Source organism: Chaetodon trifascialis, chromosome 3, assembly GCF_039877785.1.
Source record: "Chaetodon trifascialis isolate fChaTrf1 chromosome 3, fChaTrf1.hap1, whole genome shotgun sequence".
Taxonomy (NCBI): domain Eukaryota; kingdom Metazoa; phylum Chordata; class Actinopteri; order Chaetodontiformes; family Chaetodontidae; genus Chaetodon; species Chaetodon trifascialis.
In genome coordinates, this window is record NC_092058.1 from 6,815,413 (window position 1) to 6,843,302 (window position 27,890).

Sequence of the window (27,890 nt, forward strand, 5' to 3'; positions counted from 1 at the left end):
CGCTCATCTTATCTCTGTGTCTCTCTTATGCTCTTTCTTCTCCCCGCTTTGCCATCACTGCTTCAAATCTCCTTGCTGGACCTCTCCTCCCTCCCCCACCAGTTTGCTACGGGCCCTCGACCAACCCACCATCAGGTAATTTACCCCTGCTGAACGCCCCTCCTGCTCCCTCTCTTGCATCATCATCATCATCAAAGCAGTTTTCTGGTACCTGCTGGCAAAGGGCTGTTTGTGGGGCGTCTGCTGTTCCTTAGAAAAAAAAAAAAAGATCTCAGATTTGAAAGCCTCCAAGTATCTTGGATGCAGTTAAAGAGGTTTTAATTATCATGGGATTTTTTTTGAGCGTGCTGCGATTTAATCAAGATCTCCAGCCAGGTGCACAGAGCTGTTTCCTGACGGGTGTGTCCTTGCACTACTCATGTTTGTTTTTATGGTGAGATTGGTCTTAGTTCATTCCAAGAATTGAATTGGTACTTAATAGTCTTTGTCAGGTTTAGATGTAATGAAGCTTGTGGGTGTCTGAGCTCTTAAGTGTTTCTGCACAGGATGTATCCTAATGAGTGTGATTCTCCCAGCCTTCCTTACACTTTTGTTTATTTCTCTGAGTGATTATCAGTCATTTAACATGATAGATCTTCATTACAGTTAACCAAAGAGGAAACAGCTAATAGAAAATCAGGAGGATCTGCATTCAAGGGGTGAAACGAGTCACTGACCAGGATATTGTGTTGTCTGATGTTTGCTTATCAAACAGGATGTAAACGGTCTCCTGAGGGGCTGACCCCAACTTGTCGTTTAATGATAAACGTTATTTTTTTCTCCTTGATTTTAAGGCCTTAATATTGTTGACCTAAGCGTAGTTGAGACATTATGTGCAATCAGACCGCTGTTCAGAGATATTTTATTGTTTTGCTTGCTTTATGCAACAAAAACAGAAATAGGGACATAGTTATTTCCATGTGTGCGTAGCTTAGTCTGTCAGACGTTTTGCAGTGACAACACCCTCATGAGACCATGGTCTCATTTGTTTCCAGTAATTACACCAAGGTACGACTAATTAAATTGGCTGTTTTATTGTTTCTTGGGTGGAAAATTTGCGGTCTAGACTTCTTCACAACCACATTGACAAGCCAGATTCAATGGAGACACAAATGGCACTAAGAGTTACTCTAATGATTGTTTCACATGATTGAAAATGTATATAATAAAGAGTGTAGAAAACCTATATCATCACTGATTTTGAGGATAAAAAAAACGACAAAGTGATAAATGATAGTAGCCAGCGGTCGGGTAGGCTGCAGTGAAAATAAGTGTAGAGCGGCCGCAGTGTGTTTATGTTCATGGCTGATTCTTGTGTAGATTACACTCTGGATCTTGTTAGGCAGTTGACACCAATGTCACTAGATTATGAAGGGCATGTTAATGTGTTCATGTCTGGCAGGGCAGTGTTTACATTGTTCATGTATTACGTCGTGGATCCTAAGAGTCTTAGATGTGCCTGAGTGCTGACATTCAGTCCATGTGACTTCCTGTTCTGTCTGTGTTTGTTGATTCACGCTGTAATGATTCGTGCAGCTGCCCACTTTTAAGGCTGATGTGTGATTCACACCCCAGGACCCCGAGATATGTCCTCTGTAACTTGTTGTCTAACATCCTCACCTTCTGGATGCTTCTGTGTCGACATATTTTTAACAGACTATTAATAGTATGGTGTCAAAGTGTGTCGGGTGTGTTTGCAGACATTAGTGTGTACACACACACACACACACACACACACACACACACACACACACACACACACACACACAAGTGTGAGTGCAAGTGCGAGTGCAAGTGCATGCTCTGGCTGACACAAACTGGCGCTGGGATCTCTTGTGCCACCACGGAAGTGGAGTTGGAAAGCAGATGAAGCCGAACAGTAGCCTTTTATACCAATGGAGAAAACAGCCATTGTCCCCCTGAAACACACTCAATGCACAGTAAAGGGTACATAGAGATGAGAAAATTAATTCATTTGGCCAAAACATAAGTCAGTCCCCAAACAAGGATCATCATTATTTTGGGTTTTTTTTCCTCCACTTATCGGTGTAACTGACTTCTTTGGATTTCAAACACAGCTTTTGTGTGAGTGTGTGTGAACTAAAAGGTCAAGACCAGTGGAAATTACAGTAACCACTAAAACAAACAACTATTGTTGTTTCCTCCAGAGAGCTGTTCAGAGTGTGAATAACTCCATTAATCTGAGTTTTACCCATGAGTGTGTCCTCTCTGATGCTTCAAACGGCACAAATGTCACACACCTTCATGTGTAACGCAGGCTTTTGTCAGCATTTCCACCTTAACATGCGGCATATGGGCCATGATTGGCAAAATTTGTGGCAATATTTGTTTTCAATATTTCACTTTATTTCCACTGACTGCACCATGATGCTCAGGGAAAGATGAAGTTCAAATTGGTTGAAATGGTTCAAATCAGGCTAAATATCAGCCTGAATTCAGTGTGTGTCACTAAATTTCTTCTCTGCTGTTCAGTGCAAACATAAGCCCACATCCCTCAAAGAAACAAAAGGTTTTCACCAAAAGCAGCCATTTATTTCATCAATATGAGCCAGGTGGATTACCAGGCCAGTGAAGTGACACCTATGAGCTCCATAAGAGAGAAGCTCAAGTCATTGTCGCAGGTGACAGCCAGGTCCCACTGGGGCTGGAAAGTGCCAAATTGGCAAAGCAGGAGGTAGACTGGCACACAGGCTCAGGCTGCACAGCTTGAGGAAGGAAATACCTCTTGAAGTAAAAGCGTGTGTTTGGGTGAGAGAGGCCCGTGTGCACGTCAGATTCTGACGTGACATTTTGACTCGTAACGTTTAAGCTTTTTCCCTCCCCTCCTCCAGTCAGTCATAAACCAGCTCTTCTCTGTTGTCTGAGTTATTTTAGCCAATCAAAGTGGCTCAGGAAAAGAAATAATGAGGTAGCTTCCTGTTTTGGTGTGTGTGGGTGAATGTTGCCTGCTTGTTTTTGTGTCGAGGCTTCAGTCTCACCAGTACAGTCTGCCAATGGCTTTTCTCTCTTTCCTGCTTTCAATATTCAAGGGAGGATTCAGGCCCATCCAGGTAACAGTTACCTCTGTGTCAAAAGTCTCTGCAGACGTGCATGGCATGATGAGGATCACCATTAAATGATCCCATCCCCCTGAGTTTTTACCCCGCACCCCCCCACATCTTCACTCCAGTGTGTGCTCTGCAGAGAGGTCTTTTATCATCATTTTATCCCCGTGTCCCGTCTTTTTATCGTGTAGAGGATCATATTTTGGAATTTCAGTTCATACGTTTGTCATTTTTATCATACAAATATCATTGTCATTTTTAATTAACTTGCACAGTTTAATGAACAGCATGTGGAATGAAAGATACTGTGTGTTTCTCCCTAAAAAGAATGTTTTTATAGTTCCTTTCATGTCCATGTGAGAAAGAAAGTGCCTGTCTCCTGTTAGAAATATGCAATGTTTGATATTATTTTGGAGATGCCCACTGGATGTTTCACTGATTAAGTTACAGAGCACTTTTTATTTTTGTTGACAATGTTGAAAAGTTGTTTTGTCTGTTTGCCAGCATTTTAAGTCTGTCTTTGGGCAGCTGGTAATAAACAGTTTCCTCGTTGTTTCCCAGATTTCCACAGGCCTACTTACAATACAGCCATTGAATCTGATTTATTATGTTAAAGGTGATTTCCCTCCTGGGTATTTTTAGACCCTTTTACAGCATTGTTTATTCTGCTCTCCTTCCCTGGAGCACACTGTGAGTGAGGTTGGGTATTCCCAGCTTGAGTCCTGGTTGTTTGCAAGTCGGTCACAGCTGTTGGTGGTGGTCTTTCTTCAGCCCCGTTCAAACACAAAGCTTGTCCAAAATTAAACTCATTGTAGCTTCAGTCACCACGAGTATAATTTCTACGTTTTTTGTGCTCTGTGATGTACGAGAAAAGGCCATATTGCTGCCTGATGAAGAGAGCCAGGCCGTGCGTCACACATTCAGTACAGCTACGAGGTTGGCCAAGCTGCTCGGGCACAGAACGAGGTATTCGAAGGCATTCGGCAGTCCAAGAGTTTTTATTTTTTACAGCTGTGAGGTCTGGTGCAGCTTTTTCACAGTGCACAGACTGGCCAAAATAAGAAAAATAAAGAGCTTAAAAATAGGAAAATGTGAAAAACAAGAATTAATGAAATTTACACTTTGGTTAATCCCTTTTAAGTTGCCTGTAGGAAACAGTTATCAGGCCTGTCTCTGCCAGTACGGGCTGATCTGAAAGACATGTACAAACCCAATGACCCCCAGGCAGAAACACTACGTTAAACTGCCAGTGTGTGTGCAGATGTGGGGTATGCCTGTGAGAAAACCTTAAATTTTGACTGACACACCAGTTAATATGGCTCCATCAGTGTTATGTTGATGAATGGAGCTTGAATTGGATGATTGATCACAAAACAAACAAAAGCTAAATCAAAGTGTAGAGAGATGTGCTTTGTTTTACATCTTTTAAATAGTCAGACGCTGTAGTCAGACTCCAACCAGTCAGTGAAACCTTTCCAAACCTAATTCTTTATGATCCACCAATCGTTTGTGTATGAACCTCATGAAGGTGTCTGTGAAGATTGTGGATGTCTGGAAGAGCTGAGACGGTCGCTGATGACGGTTATGTGCCGTGGCTTTCTTTTACTAAATGTCATCTCAACATGAATGGATGAATCATGCCGTTAAAGCTTTTGGTTTTAGTTAATTAGATGATTGTAGGAGGAAATATTTAGGACCATAGTGTATAAAGAGATGGCAGTGCTCCCTGCTTTGTAGATGCTGTTCATCTCAATTATAAGACAGCTCACCAGTTACAATGTGAATTCCAAATCTTTGAGATATCCAGTAAATCAATTCATGTAGGAGAGTATGGGTTGATAATAGAGGCATTTGACAGAAGTATAAAACTGTGTGTCTGCCTGTAAATCATTCTGTCTTCCATCCCTCAGAGTGGTTTTAATGTAATGGTCTGCAGCACTGACGAGAGTTCAGGCGTTTTTCTGCAGCTGCTGATTAAAACCAGGGCTGTCTCCCAGTCAGAAATGTGTAGGCCAAATGGTGAACACATCTGAGGAGCTTTGCGCTGTGTTCGTATTTTAGATAAAGCATGGAAACATTCTGAAATGAGACTGCCGCCTCTGGGACAGCACTGAATGTCTTTTGTTGTTTCTCTCACGTGTTGCTTTCAGTTTTTCCAGAGGACTCAGATGCAGACTGCGAGGCCCACCATCCCTACAAACACACCCTCCATACGGCCGGGCTCACAGACTCCCACGGCGGCTGTCTACCCCGCTAACCAACCAATCATGATGACCATGGCGCCCATGCCTTTCCCTTCCCCACAGGCTGCACAGTACTACATCCCACAGGTGACATGCACACGCTGAAGACCTAGAATTCATACAAACAAACTTTCTTTTGAAATGGCAAAACTGGCAAAACACTGGGGTGGAACAAATACAAATACTGATCTTACCTCTCCTGAAGAAGAGAAAAATAATATGATGAATCCTATTCTGATACATTCAAAAATAGTGTGGCAAGAAATACATAAAAAATGCAAGATTTCCCATAGTACTCAAAAATATTCATCCGTATGGCACAATCCAAAAGTAAAAATAGGTAAACAGACGATTTATTGGGTGCAGTGGTTAAGAAAGGGTGTTAGAATATTTGATGATCTTCTTGAAGAAGGCAATTTCCTTTCTTATAATAGATTAAGGAAAAAATAGAATCTAGATGGACGAGGCCACTTTTGGAAATATTTACAGATTAGAGACTGCATTAAAAAGAAAGTTTCCTTTGATCAAGATAAAAATTTAATAGAAAGCTACGTACAACTAGCACCAATGTTTCATAGAGCATCTAAGTGGTATGAGATATGTCCCTGGAGGATTAACAGTGGCTGTAAAACTCTTAGGAAGATATGGGAAAAAGACTTGTGTTGTACAGTGGATGAAAAAGTATGGGAGGGGATTCTTTCTAACACCGAGGAATACGTTAGAGAAGCTAGAGGCAAATTTATCCAGTATAAAATAATTCACAGATATTATTATACACCAACCAGACTTAATAAAATGGGTCTAATTAAAGATGAGCTATGCTGGAAATGTAGAAAAGAACGCGGCACATACATGCATGCACTATGGGAATGTCCCTTTGCTCTGTGGAGAAATGTTCTGGATTATATTGGTAAATGGTTAGGATATGAACTTCCCATATCATCGAGATTATGTCTTCTTGGAGACAAAACCATAAAAATGGGCCGAATGACTTGTGCTCTGGTGATTCTAAGATGTTGGAAGGAACCTCAAACTCCTACATTGAATACATGGAAGCTCCAAACAGCTGCATGTGAAAAGATGCTGGCGAGACTGAATGGGAGAAATGACATGATCAATGAGCAGTGGAATGATTAGCCAATATATGTCTGGAGGAAACAAGCTGGCGAAGCAAAGAGACTGATGATGCGTTATATTACACTAGTAGTACTTTGAAATAGGACTATGATTCAGTAATTGCCCTCTTTTAAGTTAATATGTGTCAATGTCTGTTATAACCTGCCTGTTTATAGGTTTTATTTTGTTATTACTGTTTTGCCTTGTCTTATTTCTGGATAATATGTTAAAATCCAATAAAATTTCAATTTTACATATATAAAAAAAAATCATTTTAATTTATTGTAATGAAGACAGATTACAAACATCAGAATTCCTTTTTCTTCGTGGTTGAAATTAAGCAGCTGTATTTGAATTTCACATTTGTTTCAGCAGTTGTGGCTTTCAGCTTGTAGTGAGGGAATACTGTGAAAATGTCTTTTGGCTGCAGCTGCTCCTGGTTAGACTGAACAGTCGCCAGTTACCTTGCGTTAGCGTAAAGGCTGGAAACAGGAGGAAATAGCTAGCCTCCAGAAAGGTACTGCCCCTAGCCAAGAAACAGTCCAGACCACAATCCCTCATAAAACCGAATGTGACGTGTTTACACTTCAGTTTCTGTGTGAATTAAACAAACAATATAATGTTGATTAGTGAGCTTTAAAGGTGCTTGTCGACACATTTTACCTTTGGACAGAGCCAGACTGGCTGTTTCCCCGTTTCCAGTCTTTGTGCTAAGCTGAGTTTACTGTCTGCTGCCCATAGCCTGATATTCAGTGTTGTGCCTGAATGTGTTCATTGAACGATAGATCATGAACTCGTTCATATTTTGGACGAACGTGAACTGAACGTACTGTATTATTGCCTGATGAACGTTACTGTGAACTCGTTCATTCTGGTGTCTGTGAACAGCACGCTCTCGCAGTTTAACTTCGTCCAATAGGGCGCCAGATTTCTACAGAGCCTTCCAGGCGAAAACCCGGCAAAACACACCGTATACAGGCCTTAATATGTAGCGGAAAAAACATCTGGCAACACCAGCCACCAGTGTCGCACCGCCACATGCGTGAAGCAGCAAGGAGGCGTCGTATGATCATTTTAATGAGTTTTATGACAAGGTCGTGAGGATGGGAAAAATCTTACTTTCCTGTGCAAACTTTGCCCGCCAGCTTTCAAAAAGAAAATCCGCACTTCAGTCACATGGGGTGAAAGCTGCAGCTGCTGCTAGTGTGGACTGAATGGACAACAACAAAGCGTTAAAGCAGCAATGGGGAAATGTTGTCCCCTCAATGCTAATGTAAACCCTGGTTGGATAAGGATTCAAAATTGGATATAAAGATGAAATCTGAAGCATAGTTACAGTGTTAAAACTGATAAAATAATTGCTGTCTGTGGTTCTATATTTAGAAAAATAATAGCTTGCAGCAACATATGGAAAAAGAACTATGAACTATTTTTAGAACAGTGAACTTAGTTAAAAAAATTTGAATTATGAACTATGAACTGAACTAGTTCATTTTAAAATTTGTGAGCTGAACTTTGAACTAGTTCATGTAGAAATGAACTTTCCCAACACTGCTGATATTTACCACACAGGTGTGAGAGTGCTATCAAGCTTCTCATCTCACTCAGAGCAAGAAAACAAATTTGTGAATTTCCCAAAATGTTGAACTCTTCCTTTAACGTAGCAGAGGCGGCTATATAAAGCATTTCTCTTTGATAACTTCATCACGAGGAACGTAGATTCTAAACATTAGCGCCACACTTTGTTGCAGGTGGAAATTAAACAAAAATATTTTAATTTCACATTTGCTACTGGAGAGCCGCTGCAATTATTTTGTTTGTTTGTTGTGTGACTTCAGAGAAACACGCTGTGGTTGCAGCTGGTGCTGGTTAGATTTGACCGGTTAAAAAATGCAGTTCACAACGCTGGTCCAGGCAGAATTTAATAGATCCAAAATCACACATTAAAATCCTCAAATAAAATGCAAATGTCGAGAAAATAACACCACTGATTGCAAAAGTGTGCAGTTGTAATGATTTTCTTTCACAGTATCCGCCTCGTCCTCGGCGATGATGTGCTCATCCGGCTCTCTCTGTCCTCTCTCCTTGCAGTATCGCCACAGTACGCCCTACGTGGGTCCTCCTCAGCAGTATTCTGTTCAGCCTCCAGGATCTGGCACCTTCTATCCTGGGCCAGGGCCAGGGGAGTACCCTGCCCCATATCGTGAGTCATTAATCCAACACAGACGTACATCGAGTTCTGTTCCCTCACCCAGATCACATCTAAGATCTGAATTCATCGTACAGTCGCGCAGACACACACGCAGCCCATCAGCTTTGTGTTTCCCTAAAGCAGGAGATGCATCAGCGTTCTGCTAACATGTGTTTTCTTCTCTTCTTTCTTTTTTCGCACACTCCCTCAGATCCCCTCAGGTACCCACCTGTCTCACCCTCTGTTCCTGCCCCCGTTCCCACAGCCGGTCCGCCCTACTACCCAGGACAGACTGTGTACCCCCCCTCACCCCCCATCATAGTGCCTACACCACAGCAACCTCCACCAGCCAAGCGTGAGAAGAAAACAGTGAGTATCTTAGTAGTTCCTTCGTGTGTTTCTCCAGAGGCAGCGTCTGACAGAAGATGCCAAAATGCTTTTTCTCGCAGAGATTTGCTTGTGTTTTACACCCTCAACCTCCACTAATAGTGTTGTTGTTTTTTTTGCTTTGTTTTTTCTTTTCTTTCATGGAAGCTTGAAAGAAAATTGTGAAGCACTTCAAGGACTTCTCGTCCATATTTGCTTGAAAGTTGAGCTTTGCAGTTCAGTCGTGACCTTGGAAACAGCAGCTGACCAAACACTCTCGCCTCAAAGCCTTTTTAGTGGCTGTTCTGGAGCTTTTGATCATATCAGTCAGCGTAATCTTCATCAGGAGATGGAGCTCGCTCTGCTGTTCTGGTTTCTCTTTGTGTCGAGAGAAACAATTGATTTTCCCTCGCTGAGAGTGTTTCATGTTTTGCGGAACATGTGGAATTATTTTACAAATCGAGTAGAAAGGCGACAATTTCATCTAGCTCTTCAACTCTCTCCTCCACAAGTGTGTAATTACTGTAATCTGCGTATGTGTATGTATATGTGTGAATGTGTGTATGTAGAAAAAGAGAGAGGGAGGATTAAACACCTCACTTTGATTTTGACTGTATGACATTTTTTTTGTGCTTGACAAAACCGACAATGCCTGTGAGCGTGTCTGCAGGTATTCCGCTTTGTGTTTACTTACAAACACACAATGGAGAAATTATATTCTGCTGTCTCTATTATCTCTGCTGGAGTACTTGGCGACATTTAAGTGTCAGCGACCTGTTTTCTTACCCTTAGCATGAATGTTTAAAGCGGCATTCCACTCCAGACTGAATTGAATTTAATGTGAGTGCACCGACTCTGCACTAGCGTAACTAGCCTCACCAACACTTCATTACATCTTACTTATGATAACACACTCATATTTTTTTTCATTTGGAGTATGATGCTCATGTCAGGACACACTTCGATCACGCAATAGCTGTTTTATTCCTAATTTAGACCCGCCTCCTGTTGGTGTGTAATGCTTCTGGTGAAAACTGTGTAGAAAATATGGCTGAGGCAGGGTTGCTCTAAGACTTGGCCGCTTTAGTGAGGTCTGTTTTTTGTGCCATTGTCCTCCCAGATCCGTATCCGTGACCCCAATCAGGGTGGCAGGGATATCACAGAGGAGATCATGGCAGGGGGTTCAGGGAGCAGGAATTCAACGCCTCCTGTCGGTCGCCCCTCCTCTACTCCTACACCCCCACAGGTATGGCTCTCTTGACACCCCCACTCACCTGCAGTAGTTACAGTTGATCTAGCATTAAGAGCGGCTGATTAGACTGGAGCTTTAGCTGAGGAGAGGACAGGCGTCTCATGTTGCTTGGGAGCGCTGCGCTCTAATCCTTTCTGCTCTCCACCATGTCTGTAACGGACACGACGCGGCCTCCGTCTCTTTGGTAATTTACTCGGCCATCTTGCCCTCTCATAAGAAATTCATGGCGGCTTTCTGGCTACAACATGCCCATCGGTTATTGCTCAGGACTTGCATTAAAAAGATAATTGCAGCATCTAAAAAGCACCTATGTTTAGTAGTTTAGTAATTGAAAAAAAATGTGGTCGAGTGATTACTGTATGTTCTCCAGCTGCACAAGGAGTCAAGGTTTTGTTTTATATCCCTGCAGCTGTTTATGTTCAAAGGCACTCAGATTAATATATTTAGGCTTTATGACTTGTTAAAACCACTTTTCACATAGTTATGGCATAATAGTCGATCTTGTTCTGGTTTAACCTTACACCTGCTTCCTTCCTATCACTGTTCACTCACTCTTTTACAGTAGAGTGCATATGTACCTTGTGTTTTCTCCTCCTCCTTCTACAGAATCTACTCAGACCCTCTTGTCTACCCATTCTGTCCTTAAGAAGAAAAATAGTATTTCAGTGCAAGTGCATTGCCTGGATGCACACAATGAGAGGTTGCAGCTCTAAGCTCTGCTGTTCCTGGCATTTCAGCTCTTAATCAGATGGGTAGAATGGAAAGCAGCAGGGCTCTGGGTCATGATATCGAAGCTGAAAACAACCGTGCAAACGCCATTAGCACATTAAAAAAAAATAAATAAATGAAATGTACTGAGCCCAAGTAAGACAGCTTTCCTGGATTCTGAAGAAGGAAAACGTGACTTCTTTCTCCCTGTGTCCTTCTGTGGATGTTAACAGTGTCTTTCCTCTCTTTCTCTGTCTCTTTGTGCCCCCTTTGTTTTTCTTTCTTTCTGTATCTATCCCCTTTTCCTCTGTCCTTGTATGTGCATTGTTCTGAGCCCTTCCCCTCCTTCTGCCATTCCTCCCACATTGATCTCCATTCTCTCGTCCTCCATCGCTGTCTTCTTAATCGAACCATACCCCATTGGACTCCTTATTTCTGCTTAATCCTGCATTTGGGCTTGTTTATTTTTATTTACTTGTTTGTGTGCGTGCTTGCCTGCATCTCTGTGCCTGTCTCTCTGGTTTTCTGTGTTGCTAGTTTTTATGGCCGCACCCTCATTATCCTCACATTTTCTACCTCAAATCGCAGCAGCTGAGCAGCAGCCAGACTCCAGAGCAGCAGCAGCAGCAGCAGCAGCCGCCGCCGCCACAGCAGCAGCAGCAGCAGCAGCAGCAGCAGCAGCCGCCGCCGCCGCCGCAGCAGCAGATGCAGCCTCCTCAGCCACAGCAAGCCCATCCTGGAGGCTACACATTGGAGCCACCACAGCCCCAACAGCCACAGCAGCCACTGACAACTGGGGCTTCAGACACCAAACCAGGGCCAGGTCTGCAGCAGTAATGCCTCTCTTTCTTTAACATACATCCTCAACTCCTAACAAGTAGGGATCCCACACTTACTGTAACAATCTAGACAGTTTTAACCATATATATATATGAATTTCAAATTGCGAATACAACATCAGACAGTCAAGAAAGCTGCACTGAATACTGGTGTGTTTTACTGCTGTGTCATTGCCTCCTGTGTCAGGCAGTGCCCCCTCATGTGGAGCAGCAAGTCCAGTAACTCCACTGAGAAAACACTTTGCGTATCACTTTCTTTTCCCAGAACAGGAAGCACACTGAATGCTTTCACTTTTGTTTCACTTGCAAATCAGAGTGCAGCGTCAGCAGCTGCTTTTCCATAATCAGCTGGAACATTTTAACCAGTAATACTTTGCATACATTCTGGAGCCATTTGTCTGAAAGTTTTATTACTAAGCTTCAGACTGCAGCTTTAAAATACTAAACTGCATGCAAATGCTGGAACGTTTTGTCTGTCTTGGCCTGTTGAGCCTGTGATTGTCCTCATCATGAACTTGCATTTACATAATGACCTTTTTTCTTTTCTTTTGAATCTATCTGTTCGTCCAGACATCTCTACACACAGTAAAATATATGATGTAAATTTTACCTTTGATGGTTGAATTGTGTGTTTATCTCAACTCTTCATCCTTCCAGATGATACGCCAAAACTGGAGCCGGTTGTCCAGAAGTCTTCCTCGCCTGGGCTTGTGCAGCCTGAAGCCCCTGTGGAGAGACTTGAGGCCAACGCTCCTGTCACTGAGCCCTGTTCTACCGTTGAACCAGAGCTTCCCTTCCCCGCCTCGATGACCGGCCCTGCCACTCTCCCACTTTCAGTGGCCAACAAAAGTGAACGTCCCTCGGCCAGGGAGTCCACTGCTTCAGCCTCTTCTTCCTCCCCCTCGGTCGGGGAGCACAAACCCTCTTTGGCGCCACCTCAGACCCCAAACGCAGACAAGCCTCTTTCAGACACCCCGCGACCCCTGGCTGCCTCGCCAGCACCGTCTCCCAAGGCTTTGAACGGTCTCGCAGACTCCGGGACCGAGCTAGACACCCCGGCCCATGAGCCCTCTCTTCTGTCCCCAGCTGCACTCCAGTCCCAGGCCTCTGCTCCTGCTTACAGAGAGCCCTCCTCCTCTGAAACTCTGCCCTCTGACGTGAGGCCAGAGGTGCCCATTGCTGCTGCGCTCGCCCCGATGGCACCTGTGGCCGTGGTGCCAGTCACCCTGACCTCAAGCCCTGCTCCAGCTTTGCCGGTTACGCTCCCCCCAGGCCTTCCGCCTCTAGTGCAGGCCACAACAGAGACCGACGAGCCGAGCAAGTCCTTAGACAGTAAAGACCTCGTCCCCAGATTAGGGACGGAGGCACATGGAGGCATTGCTGACAGCAAAACAGAGTCCCAGCAACAAGCACTCACCAGGAAGAGTCCCACTACAGGTACTGTATCTGCTGCATTACAGTAAGTATGAAGTTTGTTGGAGCCTAGATAATGTTTCTGTTCCAAAAGTGTTTTTTTTTTGTTTGTTTTTTTCCCAAAAAGAAAGAGTTTTAATTTTTTTTCTTAACACTCCAGCCTAAAATGAGAGGCAGTTTTATGAATACACCACTTTTTTCATGGTATTATCCCTAATTAGCACAATGAAGTGGCTCTGTCATGCTCTGGGGTGTTTTATGAATGCACATGTAGCACACTATGCTGATAATCTCTCATCAGGCACCATGCTGACAGTAGCTTCCCTAAGAAGTCAAGTCTCAACATGGTCAGAGTTAACATCCTCTCAGAAATCCTGAAAATTATGTAAGATTATTTCCACATTTTTGTTATTTTTGTTTTCCAAGGAAGCTCAGAAGGCAGTTGGAGAGGACAGTTGAAACAGGACAAAAAGGGATTTATCAGTAGTGACGTGAAGCATGTTTTATTAATGAGGTTGTTCTCCTTCCTTTAAACGTCAGATTCAGCAAACCATTTTTAGATAATGTGCTTTATGTTTGATCTCTCTGTGGAAGGAGAGAGCGCTATCACACACCTTTCATGTTTGTGTCGTCACAGTCAAAGAAATGTCACTGCTTCTTTAGTTTATCATGTTCTTGGTGCCAATGAATAAAAGCAAGATGTGTTTATGATAAATGAGTGCCCGTTGGCACTGGATTTGAAGGAGCTTTGAGCAGGAAGAGCATAGTGAGCAGTTTCTTCCATACCGGCTGCATGTCGTTGAAGATCATGGCTCATTATTGTGGCATGTATCCCTCTTCTTCTGCTCTATCAAACACTATGTGCAAATAATGTGTGTTTTAGTTTGGTCAGAGATGAGTGAGCTTTAAAATACTACGTCTGCTACTTAGACATCATAGTTAAGTCAGTTCAAGTGACTTTAAAGCGTTTTATGTCATTTTCTGGCTTTCATTATCTCAGCGACCGTAACCATCTGCTACCCATCGTCGGTTTAAACATTTTTAAGTATTTGCCAGACAAAAAGATGTTTTTAATGCCGCCCTTGCATTTTAAACCCAGATTTCACTTTTGAATCAATTGTGGTCGTGTTGTTTGCCTACTGGCTGCGGCTGATTGCGTTTTCCTGCGTTTGTGTTCCCCTGCAGTTAATCAGACTGCTTCTGCTATACCAAAGACCTGGAGGAAACCAAATGAAGGTGCTGGAGACGCACCTCAAAAGGAGGATGAGGTAAGAAAAGAGGCCTGAGAGGACACAAGACTGAACCAGCTATTATTCAGTTTAAATGAATTCAAGTTTTAGATGATTTTGACTTCAAATGTTATGTGTGGGTAAAAGCTGCCTGTTGATAATTATCCTGTGAATCACAACATTTACGAACAAGACGCTTTAAAATGCCTACGAAGTATCAAAGGGTTGGGACAGAGAGGGTGAGCGAGAAGAGGAAAAGGCACAAAGTGGGCAACAGTTCAAGTGGAAAATGTTTCCACATGTGTGGTGGAGGAAGCCGACATAAATGACTTTGGGGTGTTGTTATCATCCGAGAACGACAGCAAGCAGTTATCTGTCATCTTCATCGCTCACCCAGCCCTCTGTATGTAAAGTCAGCTCCGCGCCGCTCTCATTTCCTCTGCGTTATTGTTTTGTTCTGGGCTCGTAGCTGTGGGAGAATTTTCACACCACTAAATGCCAGTGGTACAAACTTATATAAATGGCTTCTTTCAGGCTACACTGAACAAGCATATTTCACACAAAGCCTTTTAAAGTTCCTCTCCAAGCTTTGATTAAACCCCTAAAAACTCATCTCTGTTCTTCAAAATTATTTATTTAGAAGTTTCATCCATGACAAATATCCCTTCATGCCTTTCAGATGTAACTCTACACGTTTGCCTTCATTTAGTATGTGTGCATCCAACAAGTCCGGGCTGTCTCCGCCCGTCTTTCCTGCAGCTCGAGCGTACCTCCTCACCAAACACACAAACCTCTGCTCGCTTTCTGTTTTGCTAGCTGTCATATGCTACACAACGACAGGTGGTGAAAGAGGAGTCATTTAGCCATACATTTTCAAACCGGAAACCAATTTTGAAGAAGAACAGCCCCAAACTCATGTGTTTTCTGTCAGAGATGGTTAAGAATATAGTCATCATCTAACTGAGCAGCTTCGAAATGTTGTCAGCATTTCACATGAGTCATCATGGAACTTGGCAGGCTAAAATTGGTTAACATTATCTAGTGCAGTACAGATTTGTTTGGACACAGTGAACAGATAAAACACAAGATAGATAAACTAACCAGCATGTTGGCTCCCACTCGCCCTGTCCCCAGGATAAATGGATGGAACGGCGTCGGCTGCACTGCGAGTTTTGTGGCAGAACCCATCTGTTTTTGTGGAAAATTTTCAAAACAGTCCTCTGGAAAAAGGTTACTGCAGGCTACAGTTTGGCTCTCGGACTGTCTGATCTTTTGGTGAAACGTGAAGGCTCAACATTTGTCATTTTCCAACTTCGTAGCTGAAAACAGAACACGATGCCGTCGCTCTGAAAATAGTTAAACTTATCCCTCAAAATACTAACACGTAGGGTAGCGACATGGTTTTTTTTGTGTGGTACGTTGCTCGTGAAACCAAGATTATTGGGCAACCGCAGTTCCAAGGCAGAAATGCTCAGGCATGGCGTTGCTTATTTCACTCATGACATGTCCTGTGGTATATAAAAAAACACCATATGGACGCATTAACAAGGTTAAAAACTTGATTGAACATCACTTGCAGGTGCCTCCTCTTATAACATAAAACACAAATAACAACAAGAAATAGTTGAAATGCAGAGATGAGATTGCACAATATTTTAATTACATTATTGATGGTTTATAGAAAATCATACCAGAATTGGCTTTTCTGTGCAGTGCCACCAATAGCACGGCCCGCTATGACAAGTTCCCATTTTCCTCTTTTCTGTCTTTTGTTTGTACCTGACCCGTCTTCCTGCTCTGGATTTCATAATCTCTCCTTCTTCCCTGAGTCCCCTGCCTTCACTCTGTGTACAGTCATTCATCCCTCATTTTCCTCTCCTGCAGTGTACAGTTCTTGATGCGTTGAGCCTGTCTGCAGCTGACCTCCTTCCTGCTCTGTAGCTGATAATAATAGACATTGTTAATGTGGAGAAATGGTGATGCTACTAGTTTTTCAATGTGTTGTCACGGTCAAATATTTTTTTTTTGTAGTTCAAATCTCCCACAAGACACTCCAAGAGGGCCACATGATCCGTTTATTATCTCGCCAAATGATAATAAAGCAGCGCGTCATGCTTACTGTTCTGATCTAAGAGCTGAATCTCGCCTGCACACAGGACGAGCCCAGGCCAGCGAATCAGCCTGCCGGAGACCAGGCCCCGCAGTCGGTTCCTCTGAGCAGCAGCCCGGTACCCCTACCGCCAGTCTTCACCTCCAGCCCTGCCCCGGCTCCCGCCAGCAGCCCCGAGGCTGACGGAAAGGCCGCCGCCCCGGAGGAGAACGGCGAGGCTGAGATGGAGCCCATGAGGAACGGGGCGGGCCACACTTCGGAGACGGAGAGCAGCGACAGTGGAGCCACCCACGGAGACAAGGAGAACTCCACCGGGGCTCCGCAGGACATGGAAGGTTAGAAAGGGCCCCGATCTTTGGACAGATGAACATGTTAAAGTAAAAATACAGCAGTTTTAACAGTAGAACAGGTCTGCCATGATATGAGTGTTGACATTCAGATTTTGAGCATTAACTGTCAGTTTATGTATTTATTCAGTTTATAAACATCACTGTAAATATGCCAGAATTAACCAAGAGGCTACTTTTCACTTGTAGTCTGTCCCTAAGAATTCACTTAGTGACTTAGTTTCATATATATCTGCTCTTTTTCTCTGTCCTTTCCTCTCACACACTGCTTGGTGGTCCAGACCTGGCCGAGTCCAGCGGGAAGCGTCAGTATGACAGGGACTTCCTGTTGGGCTTCCAGTTCATGCCCGCCTGCATACAGAAGCCCGAGGGGCTCCCGCCCATCAGCGATGTGGTGCTGGACAAGGTGAGTTAGCCAGTCGGTGCAGATATCCTCAAACCAAGGTGAATCATTGGCTGAAGCTTATCTGTGCTTCCCTGTTTCCTGAGCAGATAACCACCAGCCTCAAGAGGGCCTTCTCTAAATGTCGCTTTTAAAATGGGAAAATGGCTGGAAAGTTTTCTGTCTCCATTAAGGCCACAGTGTCGGTCGACGGGAAATTAACTTTTCATAGTCAATTAATCTTTTTAGTCTGTTAGGAACCAGAGATTCCAAACATTCTGTGCTTTCAGCTTCTCAAATTTACATGCAAATACAAGCAAATCTGAAAATCTCACCTCACTCTCTGGGATATTGTGATGGCATTATTCGTTATTTTCTGAGCTTTTGGTGTTTTTGGAGCATTCCACATCTTTCCCAGTCTTTAGCTGCTCCTGTCCCAACTCGTTTGAAACATGTTGTTGTCATCAAATTCAAAAAATAAGCACATATTTACAAAAATCATCAGGTCGTCTTAAATAATTATTATATATTCTAAATGATTAGAATCAATAATGAAAACGGTCACCAGCTGAAGCCCTAGTTTTGCACAGACCTCCTCATGAAACAGGCTTTTTCATCATCAGCTCAGAGCAACAGGCAGCGTTTCAGCCACTGCCTGCTCGATTGTTTGCACTGGATCAAAGATACACCACAGAGTTTGGTTCATTCCTCTGATCCACACATACGTATGGGTGGAGCATATGGCCCACCGAAATGCTGTTTTGATTAAAATCACATTGCTATTATGTCACACTTGGCAGTGTTAAGAGTACATGCCCCTCCCCCCACCTCTCCAAAAAGAACAACCAGACCGGCGAGCGGTTGCTTTTACAATCCCATAGTCCCATTTTCTCAGAGGGAGAAAGCAAAATCTCTCTGGAAAAGAGTCGAGGAAGTCAAGGACAGCTGAAAGACAAAGAGCTGGATTTGTTCTTCACTCCTCCCCCACAACTATCTCGCTCTCTCCTGCGTTCCTTTCTTCCTTCCTTCCCTTCCACATCTGGTTCTGACTTTTCTCACTGAATGGCCCGCTGAGCCCGCTGAGCATAATTTATTACCCGGATTGTAAAAATACATAAACCAAACTCTGCTAACGTTGTATGACTGTCATTTACAACAGGTCACCTTTAAGGGACCACTGGGTTAGAAATGCACAAACACACTCACTCACACACACCCAGCAGGCTGACTCCTGTCCTACTGTTGCCACTATTATTAGGGGATCACTGCTCCCCCTGCTGTTCAGCTCATTGTGTGTGTGTGTGTGTGTGTGTGTGTGTGTGTGTGTGTGTGTGTGTGTGTGTGTGTGTGTGTGTGTGTGGGTGTGTGGGTGTGTGGGTGTGTGGGTGTGTGTGTGTGTGTGTGTGTGTGTGTGGGTGTGCATGCGTGCATGCGTGCATGTGATGATCTACTGTGTATGTTATGTGTCGCACAGATGAACCAAAACAAGTTGCCATCTCGAGTGGTGGATTCCAGGGCGATTTCCAGGGGACCTGATTTCACACCTGCCTTTGCAGATTTTGGCAGGCAGATGACCGGAGGGCGAGGCGCTGCGGTGAGTCACACATGTACACACACGCACACTCAAGCCGCCTCGATCATTCATAAAGTCACACACACACGCACACACACACACAGTCCTCCAGTTCCCACTTTCCGTTTCCTCTCAACACACAGTTTGTACTCATTTTTAATAGATAACTTTGTGCTTTTCAGTCGGGGGAAAATGAAATAGACACCACACATCTGTCAAACTTTTCCATTATAGTCGGGGGATAGCAGGATACATTTTGAGGTACTTGGTTCCAGTTGGTTTCAGCTGATGTCTATAAATGTTCAGCGGCAGGAACTCTCTGATATGCCACTCAAAAGTACAATGCAGCACCGTTTTTCCGCTGTCAGATCTGTTTTATTAGAATTAACCAACTCAAGTGCTGCAGCACATTACAGTGCAGCTGCTCTTCTGGACAATGCCGGCTCAGTGTCGTGGCTCCGCTCAAATAGAGCAGATTCCATATTTTACAAGGTGATGTGCAGAGTCTTCTGGCCGACAATTACAGTCTACTCATGGCACTTAAAATCACAAGGAACTGTCAGCTAACTAATAATAATGTGGCTTTATGCTTTTGATTAACTGCTGTTTTTCATCGCAGATAGACACTTAAAACTGAAATAGACGACACGTTAATGTGACCCGTTAATAGATCGTATAGTTGCAGCTTGCAGTGACCGTTAGCCAGGCTTTATTTGCGTGAGCTGGCTCTACAAAATCATGACGGTTGTTATCAACTGTCATCCCCATAAATTTCCAAAATCATTTGACTCTTCTTCCACATGAAATAGACTGATCGTATGCCGCCTACTTCAATCAAAAGCAGCAGGCTGTTACAGTGGAGAGCTATGAACAGTATAAAAAATGATCACAGCAAAAAGCAGCACTGCTGCTGTGAAGAAGGAAAGAGAGGAATGCTGGCAGAAAACTGCTAATTGTGTAAATTCATATGTTCGTATATTTATTTTACAACTTAATGCCTCCTGTTTACTGCACATTGTCAAGCACTTCAGCTATAAACTGGACACAGCATGTTTAAACATTACACTCAGGAACTGCATTTAGGTCAGACACTAGTCCATAATAAGATAAGTCACTTTAGTTTTTGAGCAAATCTGAGAGAAATATTGAAGATTATCTGTGATTTGGTGATCAGTCAGTTTTCTAATTGGTGTTCTAGTAACTGCAATGCCAGCAGTGTAAAATGAGCCAGGCAACAGAACCAAGAATGAGAGCGTCATCACAGTCGTGTATGCATCAGTCTTTCAGTGTGTGGATGATATGCTGTGGAAAATGTAGTGTTAATATTACTTGAAGCAAACAGACATTAGTAACGTGCAGCAGCAAGTTCATCGTATTCCCTCAGCTGAGAATCTGAGTCGCTCATAGAGAGTATGAGGATACAGGATGGAGCTTTTTATATCAGGTTTAAATCCAAAAACCTGAACTCACCCTCCTCTGGAGCAGGTTAGATGTGCAGCATACTTTATCTGGCCGGGTTAAAAACCAGCCAGCTCCGTGATGTTGAAAACTCTGACTTTAGCCTCAACATACGTGCCAACGCACGACTCTCGCTTCGTAGTCCAGCCCTCTGTGATACTGACATGCCGCACTCCGTCTTTCTCTGCGTTCACAGCTTATGAACATTGGGACGCGGCGGCCTCCGCCCAGAAAGATCATCATGAACGTGTCGGTGAATGATGACGTTCAGCTGAAAAAATCAGAGAACGCATGGAAACCTGGCTTGAAGAGGGAGGGCCCTGCAGAGGATCCAGAGATGCTCAAAACACAGGTATACACACACACAAGGTACACAAACACACACACAGTATACAAAAGAGAAGCAGAGTATTAAAAAGCATCAGATATCAGCACCAGACATGTATTTATTGCTTATGAATCATAAAATCTATTTGATGGAAGAGTTTTGAATGACTGGAAATCATTTCAGTAAAAATTGAAAACCCAAGACGATAGTTTGATTATTATCACTCAGTAAATGATTTAACCAACCACAGAATGAAGCAGCTTCACATGATAAACAGATACGAGGAAAAATACGCCTGTTATAAAATACCAGCCAGTCCCGATGAGCTAGTTATCAATGAGATGTCCAAAGGACTGAGTGATGACTCCGGTGATTAACTGCCCTCTCTGACTGATTCCCCTCAGGAGCTCTTCAGGAAGGTACGCAGCATCCTGAACAAGCTGACGCCTCAGAAGTTCAACCAGCTGATGAAGCAGGTGACGGACCTGACCATCGACACCGAGGAGAGGCTCAAAGGGGTCATCGACCTGGTCTTTGAGAAGGCCATCGACGAGCCCAGCTTCTCTGTGGCCTATGGAAACATGTGCCGCTGCCTCGCCACGGTAAGCGGGCCGCTGGGTACGTGAGGAGAGACGTGGGTGGATGTGTGCCGACTTTAGGAGAGATGAGAATCGTGTTTTTGTTTGTGAGGTTAATGCTTTATGGTTTGGTCTTAATGGGGGAAGTGAATGAATAATCTTACCTCAACTCAACATGACACAGATATTCTAGTATAACAATAAGTAACATCCTCTGCCTTCCACCGAACACCGGTATCTGCATGAAAAGACGGCTGCTGTTGTACAATTGCAACGAAAGTATGAAATAAGTCGCGTCTTGACGGTTCTTTCAAATGAGCCGCTGTTCATTAAAAAGGCATTTTTAAGAAAAACTGTGGTCGCTCTTAACTGTGCATGCATACTTTACATAATCCACACATGGAAATGTCAATGTTTGTCAGAAAAGGGTGCAGTAGTCCACAAGTCTTGTGGCCTCACTATTAAATATTTTTACAGGTTTAGGTGGTCGTCTAACTTAAATTTCGACTTGTCTAAATACTTTATCTTCTGTGTCTCCTGTTCATGTCCAGCTCAAAGTGCACATGACAGACAAACCCAACACCACAGTGAACTTTCGCAAGCTGCTGCTAAACCGCTGCCAGAAGGAGTTTGAGAAAGACAAGGTGGACGATGTGGTGTTCGAGAGGAAGCAGAAAGAGCTGGACTCTGCTGCATCGGTATGTGGTCTGTGGACTGGTGTGACACCAGACTTCACGCCGCACCAGCATTAAGATCTCCTCTGGCTCGACTTTTGCGAGAGGCTTTGTGGGGCACCCCCTGTGCAATTATTTATTCACATTTCCTGTGTCTCCTCAGGCGACGGAGCGTGAGCGGCTTCAGGAAGAGCTGGAGGACGCCAAGGACAAGGCCCGGCGGCGCTCCATCGGCAACATCAAGTTCATCGGCGAGCTCTTCAAGCTCAAGATGTTGACAGAAGCCATCATGCACGACTGTGTCGTCAAGCTGCTGAAGAACCACGACGAGGAGTCTTTGGAGTGCCTGTGCAGGCTGCTCACCACCATCGGAAAGGACCTGGACTTCGAGAAGGCCAAGGTGAGGCGGAGGAGAAAGCTGATGTATTAAGCGAGCCTAAATTGTTAACGCATTCAAGGTTTGTGCTTTAAGGAACAGTTATTTGTTTTCTTGTCACGAGTCAGATTAGAAGATTGATATCACTCTCATGTCAGTACAGTTAATTTGAAGCTATAGCCTGCAGCAGGATGCTAAGCTAAGCTAACCAGATGCTGGCTGTACCATCATTTAGTAATTTAGAATTTGTGACAAAGTAGCTCCATGTGGGAAAGTGCTACACAGGTGATTTGAAAAAAAAAAAAAAAATACAATGAGGACCACTGATTTCAATTAACAAGAGACTGCAGAGGCTCAGACAGCCTTCACAACAAAATGTGTGAAGCTTTGCAGAATCCCTGGTATGTAAATGAAGTTGCAGTTTGACTAAAGTCTTTTATTTAATCAGTGTTTAAGGGGTCAAAAGCAGCATGTTGTCACAGATCGGAGATGAAAAGCTTCAAATTTATTCAGCAGATCAAAAGCAGTCTGATTTTTTTAATACTGAAGTTAAAATGGTTCAACTATGTAAAGCACTTTGTAACTTTTTCAAAGTGTTGTATAAATAAAGTTTATTAGTATTGAATATTAAGATTAACTGTGGATGTGGCTGTCACTTGCAGTTGCATCACACATACCAGCACAACCTCAAGGTTGTTGGTGTGACACAAAGTTAAGTTGTTCATAACACGGTCAGAGGCTCTCTGACACTGAACAGGCCTGATGTTTTTCCTCTGTAGTAAAAACTTGAGTTACTTGCTGGCTCAGACCTTGTTTGCAGGGATGAAATCACAAAGTGGACAGTTTTTCAGTGTGGTACATCAGCGTGCCTCGGCTAACGTGCCACCAAGACGAACTCCTCTGCATCGGTCGGTTCTTTGGCAAATTAGGTGATGATGGAGGTGATTCTGCTTTACAGCAGCACAGTTTTGAGAGACATGAAAGAGAAAGTTCTGGTGGGATTCGATCCCACACCAGCTGGGCTACATTCACTTCCAGAGGCAGAGGAGAGACAGAAACAGGAATATCCCCACAGACACGGGAGAGACCGAAGGCCTTTCTGCTTTCTCTCTGCTGTGCTTCAAACGTCTGGTTTGATCCTCATCATCTACTGATGACCCTGAAAAAGGAAAGCCGTCTGACCAGCAGGGAAACTGCTCAGAACGCAGCATAACAACTTATTTCTGCTTTGCTTCTTTTTTTCTGTTTGCCACTGAAGGATATTTACACGGCCTGCCAACAGAAGAGCAGTTTCTCTGCGTTAAATCCCACAGAACGTGGTCTTAAATCATCCAGCTTGTCCTTCAGATGAGTTTCATCATGTTTAATGTAGTCATTTTGTGAACATAGTCGTTTTTAAATCGGGGCCATTACGCTGAGTCGGACCTGTTCTTTTTTTTTATTCTTTTTTCTGCCCTCTCTCCCAGAATGTTCCACTGCTGTCCAGTAACTCGAATAAAGAAACAGAGAATCTAACCTTCATGTCTCAAATTAACCTTCTCCCTCTCGCTCTCCTTCCTCAGCCGCGGATGGATCAGTATTTCAATCAGATGGAAAAAATTGTCAAGGAGAGGAAGACGTCATCTCGGATACGGTTTATGCTGCAGGACGTTATAGACCTGAGATTGGTGAGTGTGTGGTTGTGATGTTTCTTTTTTTATCTGCTCTGCCCGAGAGGAAGTACACTGCAGAGCAAACCTGGACCTGAAGCACATGAACTGCATCCACATGCATGTGCTTCACAGCTGAGGTGCTGATCACCTCTGACTGCTGATAATGTGACGAAATGTCGTGTATGTATGACAGAAAAACAACTTTCCTGCCAGATTCCTATAGTATTAATACACACTCAGCACGCTGCAGTGTTTGTAAAGACATTCACAGCAAATGAGCGGATACTGAACCATCAGTATGTTTATTAATGGTCTAAACACTGACAGGAGTGTGTGTCGGCCGACCTTGATGCAGCCCGTGGCAGTAAAATGTGATCTCACAGGTGTTTTGTCAGCGGTTGTAACAGGAATCATCAGACGTAGCGAAGATTAATCAAAAATAGCCTTTTCGTTCATGTTGAAGGTTGAAGTTTCCATGTTGTAGACAGTTTAGAAATCCTGCACACACAAATAAAAGAATTAAATGAATTAATTAGATTTAAGCCTTCAGTCAGATACTTTAAAATGCTCTGCCTTACACATACACATACATTAATCAAAATATTAGCAAAATCAATATCCAGATCGCTGGAGCTGATATTTTTTGATGAAGCTAAAGCATTGTGGTGCTACAGAGATTCCCTTCACGCTTCCCTTTAGATTAAGTTCTCCAGACGTTAAGGGAGCATGCTTGTTTGGTAAAAATCATCAAAACAAACTTACAAAAGTTACCAAGACCACAAAAGTTAGGACTCATTTACGATTGCAAAACTGGTCAAAACTACATCTGATGCGTTGTTTCCTCTTATGTAACAGTGTTGAACAGTGTCGTCCTTGTTAAATACATGGACAAATATGCATGAACATCACCTGGGCTCACAGCAGTGTCAGAAACAAACAGGAGGACTTACAGGAAGAGAAACGAGAAATCTGCATTGATCATCGTGTGATTGTCTCATACAGGAGCTCTTACCCAACGCAGGCTGTTTGAATCAGTGTCACTGTGTTCGACGACACGCTGGAAACAGCCTGCTGTGCTGCGCTCCTGTCATATTTAAATTTTAAATTAGCAAGGCTACTTAGGCAGTGCAAGGATCCACTTTGCTTAAAAACAAAACCTCCATATTCAGCATCGACGCAGATATCTACTGGAATGCAAGTTGAAACTGATAACACTGTTAACACATCAGCCAGTAATGATTATTGGCTGAATCATCAGCATATGCATCCACCCGAAAAATGATCTGTTATGGGATTTGTAGTAGCTCAGATCAAGAAAAAGAAAACTGCTTTGAAACCGCTGACTCTGACACCACAGCTTGGTCCAGTTCTGAGGTCTTTTTGGTTCTCCTCCTTCTTTCAGCACAACTGGGTGTCCAGGAGAGCCGACCAGGGCCCGAAAACAATTGAGCAGATCCACAAGGAGGCAAAGATCGAAGAGCAGGAGGAGCAGAGAAAAGTGCACCAGCAGCTGCTCTCCAAGGACAGCAAGAGGCGGCCAGGTCAGGCCCGCAGTCCCAATCCTCTTTAAGGCTTAGAGTCACATCGGCGCAGCCACAGTGACTCAGGAAGCCTGCAAGCATACAGCCAGACTTCCTGTCCACACAGCCTGCAGGGACGCTATTGTGCCCAACAGCAGACAGGAAGCCCCCCACTCCCTCCCATCTGTTAGCTGACCTATAATGTTTCTTCATGTAAAGCAGAAACGGTCAAAAGTGTCAGTCTGTCCCCTGTCACAGTCGCTCGGCTTCAGTGATTGAATTCATTTAATTTCCACTGAACGTGTTTTGACCTGACCGTGTCCGGGCGTGTCTCTTCGTCCCCGCAGATTCGAGGGATCAGAGAGATCAGCGCGTGCAGAGGGAAGAGACCTGGAACACTGTGCCCATGACCAAGAACAGCAGGACCATCGACCCCACCAAGATCCCAAAGATCTCCAAGGTGAGACGTCGCTCCCTCGACACCTCACAGTCATACTTTGTATAGTAGTTAAGTTTTCTGATTCATGCTAAAATCGTATATCTGCTGTCATAAAATCCTGCTGTTGATCCATTTTGCTTTGACACCACAAATGAACCCTGAACCTGGAGTCTGTTTGGAAGCGGATCCATCTCTGTTGTTTAATCTTCAGCAGTTTGATTGACAGCTTTCACCACTGGCCTAACCGAGCCAAACGTGTGTGAAACCATCATCAGAAACTCACACGAGTTTAGTCGAAAAAAGCATCAGATTCACAGAAGAAGCATTCAATGTCGTGGTGACAGCAAGAGATCAGTGATTAAATCTGCAGACTGCTTTGCACACACGTCAGGTCCGCATTGTAATTTAGTCAAATGTGTGAGGTCGTTCATGTCGCGACAAGCCCGTCTCACGCTCATTAAGTGCTTTTCCTCGTAAGTCGAGCTTTCCCGGTGGTTGCCGTTCTTGCAGTAGAAAGTTTCAGTACACAGCAGACGAGTGTTTACACATCATCAAGAGGAATCCTGTGGCTCATCGTGTGTACACACAGCCCCTGCCCTCATCTGATCTGCATTATTGTGGTTCATGTTCAGTAGTCCCCCTGCTGGATCCATGAGGTACTGCCACCATGACCACCATGCGACCAAATGTTGTCTTGGCCTCTTTTCCTGCAGAGCTCCCCTTGCTGGAGGAATTCTCTCATGTTCTCAGTGTTAGTCATACCAGTCGAACACTAATTTTATTAGTCCTTTTGGACAATTTTATGTACCACACTGCATGTTATACTTTGTGTCTTATGTGCTACTTGTCCTTGATTTAGTATCTTGAATCAAAGGTTTTAACCAAAGCGGTCTTGAAACCTTGAATGCAAATAAACTGGTGAACTGGTGCAGAAGAATGAATTAAACAAAATGCAAGCATGGCTGTGGATCAAGTAATGTGTGTCTTCGTTTGCCTTCTGCTTTCAGTTTTCAATGTGAGCTTGCAACTTGTTCTTAAATTATCCTGCAGCCTCAAATGGACGAGAAGATCCAGTTGGGCCCTCGGGCTCAAGTCACGTGGGTGAAGGGCAGCAGTGGAGGAGCCAAGGCCAGTGACTCAGGTAAGAATACGCAAATGAACTGACCCACAGTGACCACAGTGGGTCGAAACACGGCACGAGCAGGAGCTGGCGGTTTTGCACAGGCTGTGAAAGACAGTGAGAAGGATGTTCATCACGCAGCCAAACGTACTTCATCTTGTGCCTCAGATTCAGCGTAGCAAACCCCAAACAGTGACTCAGAGGTGGAGGATTATTCTTCATCTCCCGGGCTCAGATTTCACTTTCACATTACATGTCAAGATCTGAGTGGAAGGAAAGGTTCATTTCTTGAAAGAGTCAAACTGTTTCCAACTAGATTAGATGGCAGGAGATGAAAGGACATCCGAACTAGATGCTGAAAACCAGGCGTGATGGTCAGATCAACTGAAGTTTCCTGAATGTCACATCGTTATGATGTGACAGTCAATTGTGTAAAGAGTAATTAAAGAGACAGAGGGCAGTTCAGACCCACCTGACACATCTGACCAGTCGCTGCGTCACGTGGATTCTGCCCCTCTTGACACATTAGTCATACTGCATATTCAGAGGCTCAGGTGAAACAACACTCCAGTGAATTATTTGGCTTTAACTCAAACATTTAATATACATTTTTCAGGATTTTTCATGCTAATTGTTGTCATTGGAGTCTCTTCTAACTTTTCTCTGCATGACAGAACTGTCACGGACAGCCGGCCTCAATCGTTACTCTGCGCTGCAGTCTACGCCTCCGCCTCAGCCCTCCGCCACTGCTGCTCAGAACCCAGAGTTTGACTCCAGGAGAGCTCTGGGAAGGTAAAGGACATCACAGAAATCATAGTATCTCTGCACATCTGGTAGTTATTCTTTCAGATACTGCAACAGTCCGATTGACT

At 43.8% G+C, this 27,890-nt stretch overlaps 1 protein-coding gene across 13 annotated transcripts in view; it reads left to right on the forward strand.

Annotated features, from left to right (window-relative positions):
* The window catches only part of eif4g3a (eukaryotic translation initiation factor 4 gamma, 3a), a 51,764-nt gene that overhangs the window by 17,712 nt on the left and 6,162 nt on the right, over positions 1–27,890 (forward strand). For 4 of the 13 annotated variants that reach the window (XM_070958237.1, XM_070958244.1, XM_070958247.1 and 1 more), the window contains 21 exons: positions 103–135; positions 3,090–3,110; positions 5,255–5,434; positions 8,555–8,666; positions 8,866–9,023; positions 10,132–10,266; positions 11,518–11,803; positions 12,477–13,256; positions 14,418–14,500; positions 16,618–16,906; positions 17,200–17,324; positions 18,775–18,894; positions 20,528–20,683; positions 21,064–21,261; positions 21,789–21,935; positions 22,075–22,311; positions 23,850–23,954; positions 25,342–25,480; positions 25,807–25,919; positions 26,949–27,039; positions 27,693–27,810. In XM_070958237.1, the coding sequence (XP_070814338.1) occupies positions 103–135; positions 3,090–3,110; positions 5,255–5,434; positions 8,555–8,666; positions 8,866–9,023; positions 10,132–10,266; positions 11,518–11,803; positions 12,477–13,256; positions 14,418–14,500; positions 16,618–16,906; positions 17,200–17,324; positions 18,775–18,894; positions 20,528–20,683; positions 21,064–21,261; positions 21,789–21,935; positions 22,075–22,311; positions 23,850–23,954; positions 25,342–25,480; positions 25,807–25,919; positions 26,949–27,039; positions 27,693–27,810 (3,626 nt within the window). The remainder of the gene's footprint in view (positions 1–102; positions 136–3,089; positions 3,111–5,254; positions 5,435–8,554; positions 8,667–8,865; positions 9,024–10,131; positions 10,267–11,517; positions 11,804–12,476; positions 13,257–14,417; positions 14,501–16,617; positions 16,907–17,199; positions 17,325–18,774; positions 18,895–20,527; positions 20,684–21,063; positions 21,262–21,788; positions 21,936–22,074; positions 22,312–23,849; positions 23,955–25,341; positions 25,481–25,806; positions 25,920–26,948; positions 27,040–27,692; positions 27,811–27,890) is intronic. The other 9 variants (XM_070958241.1, XM_070958242.1, XM_070958238.1 and 6 more) reach the window with 9 other exon arrangements.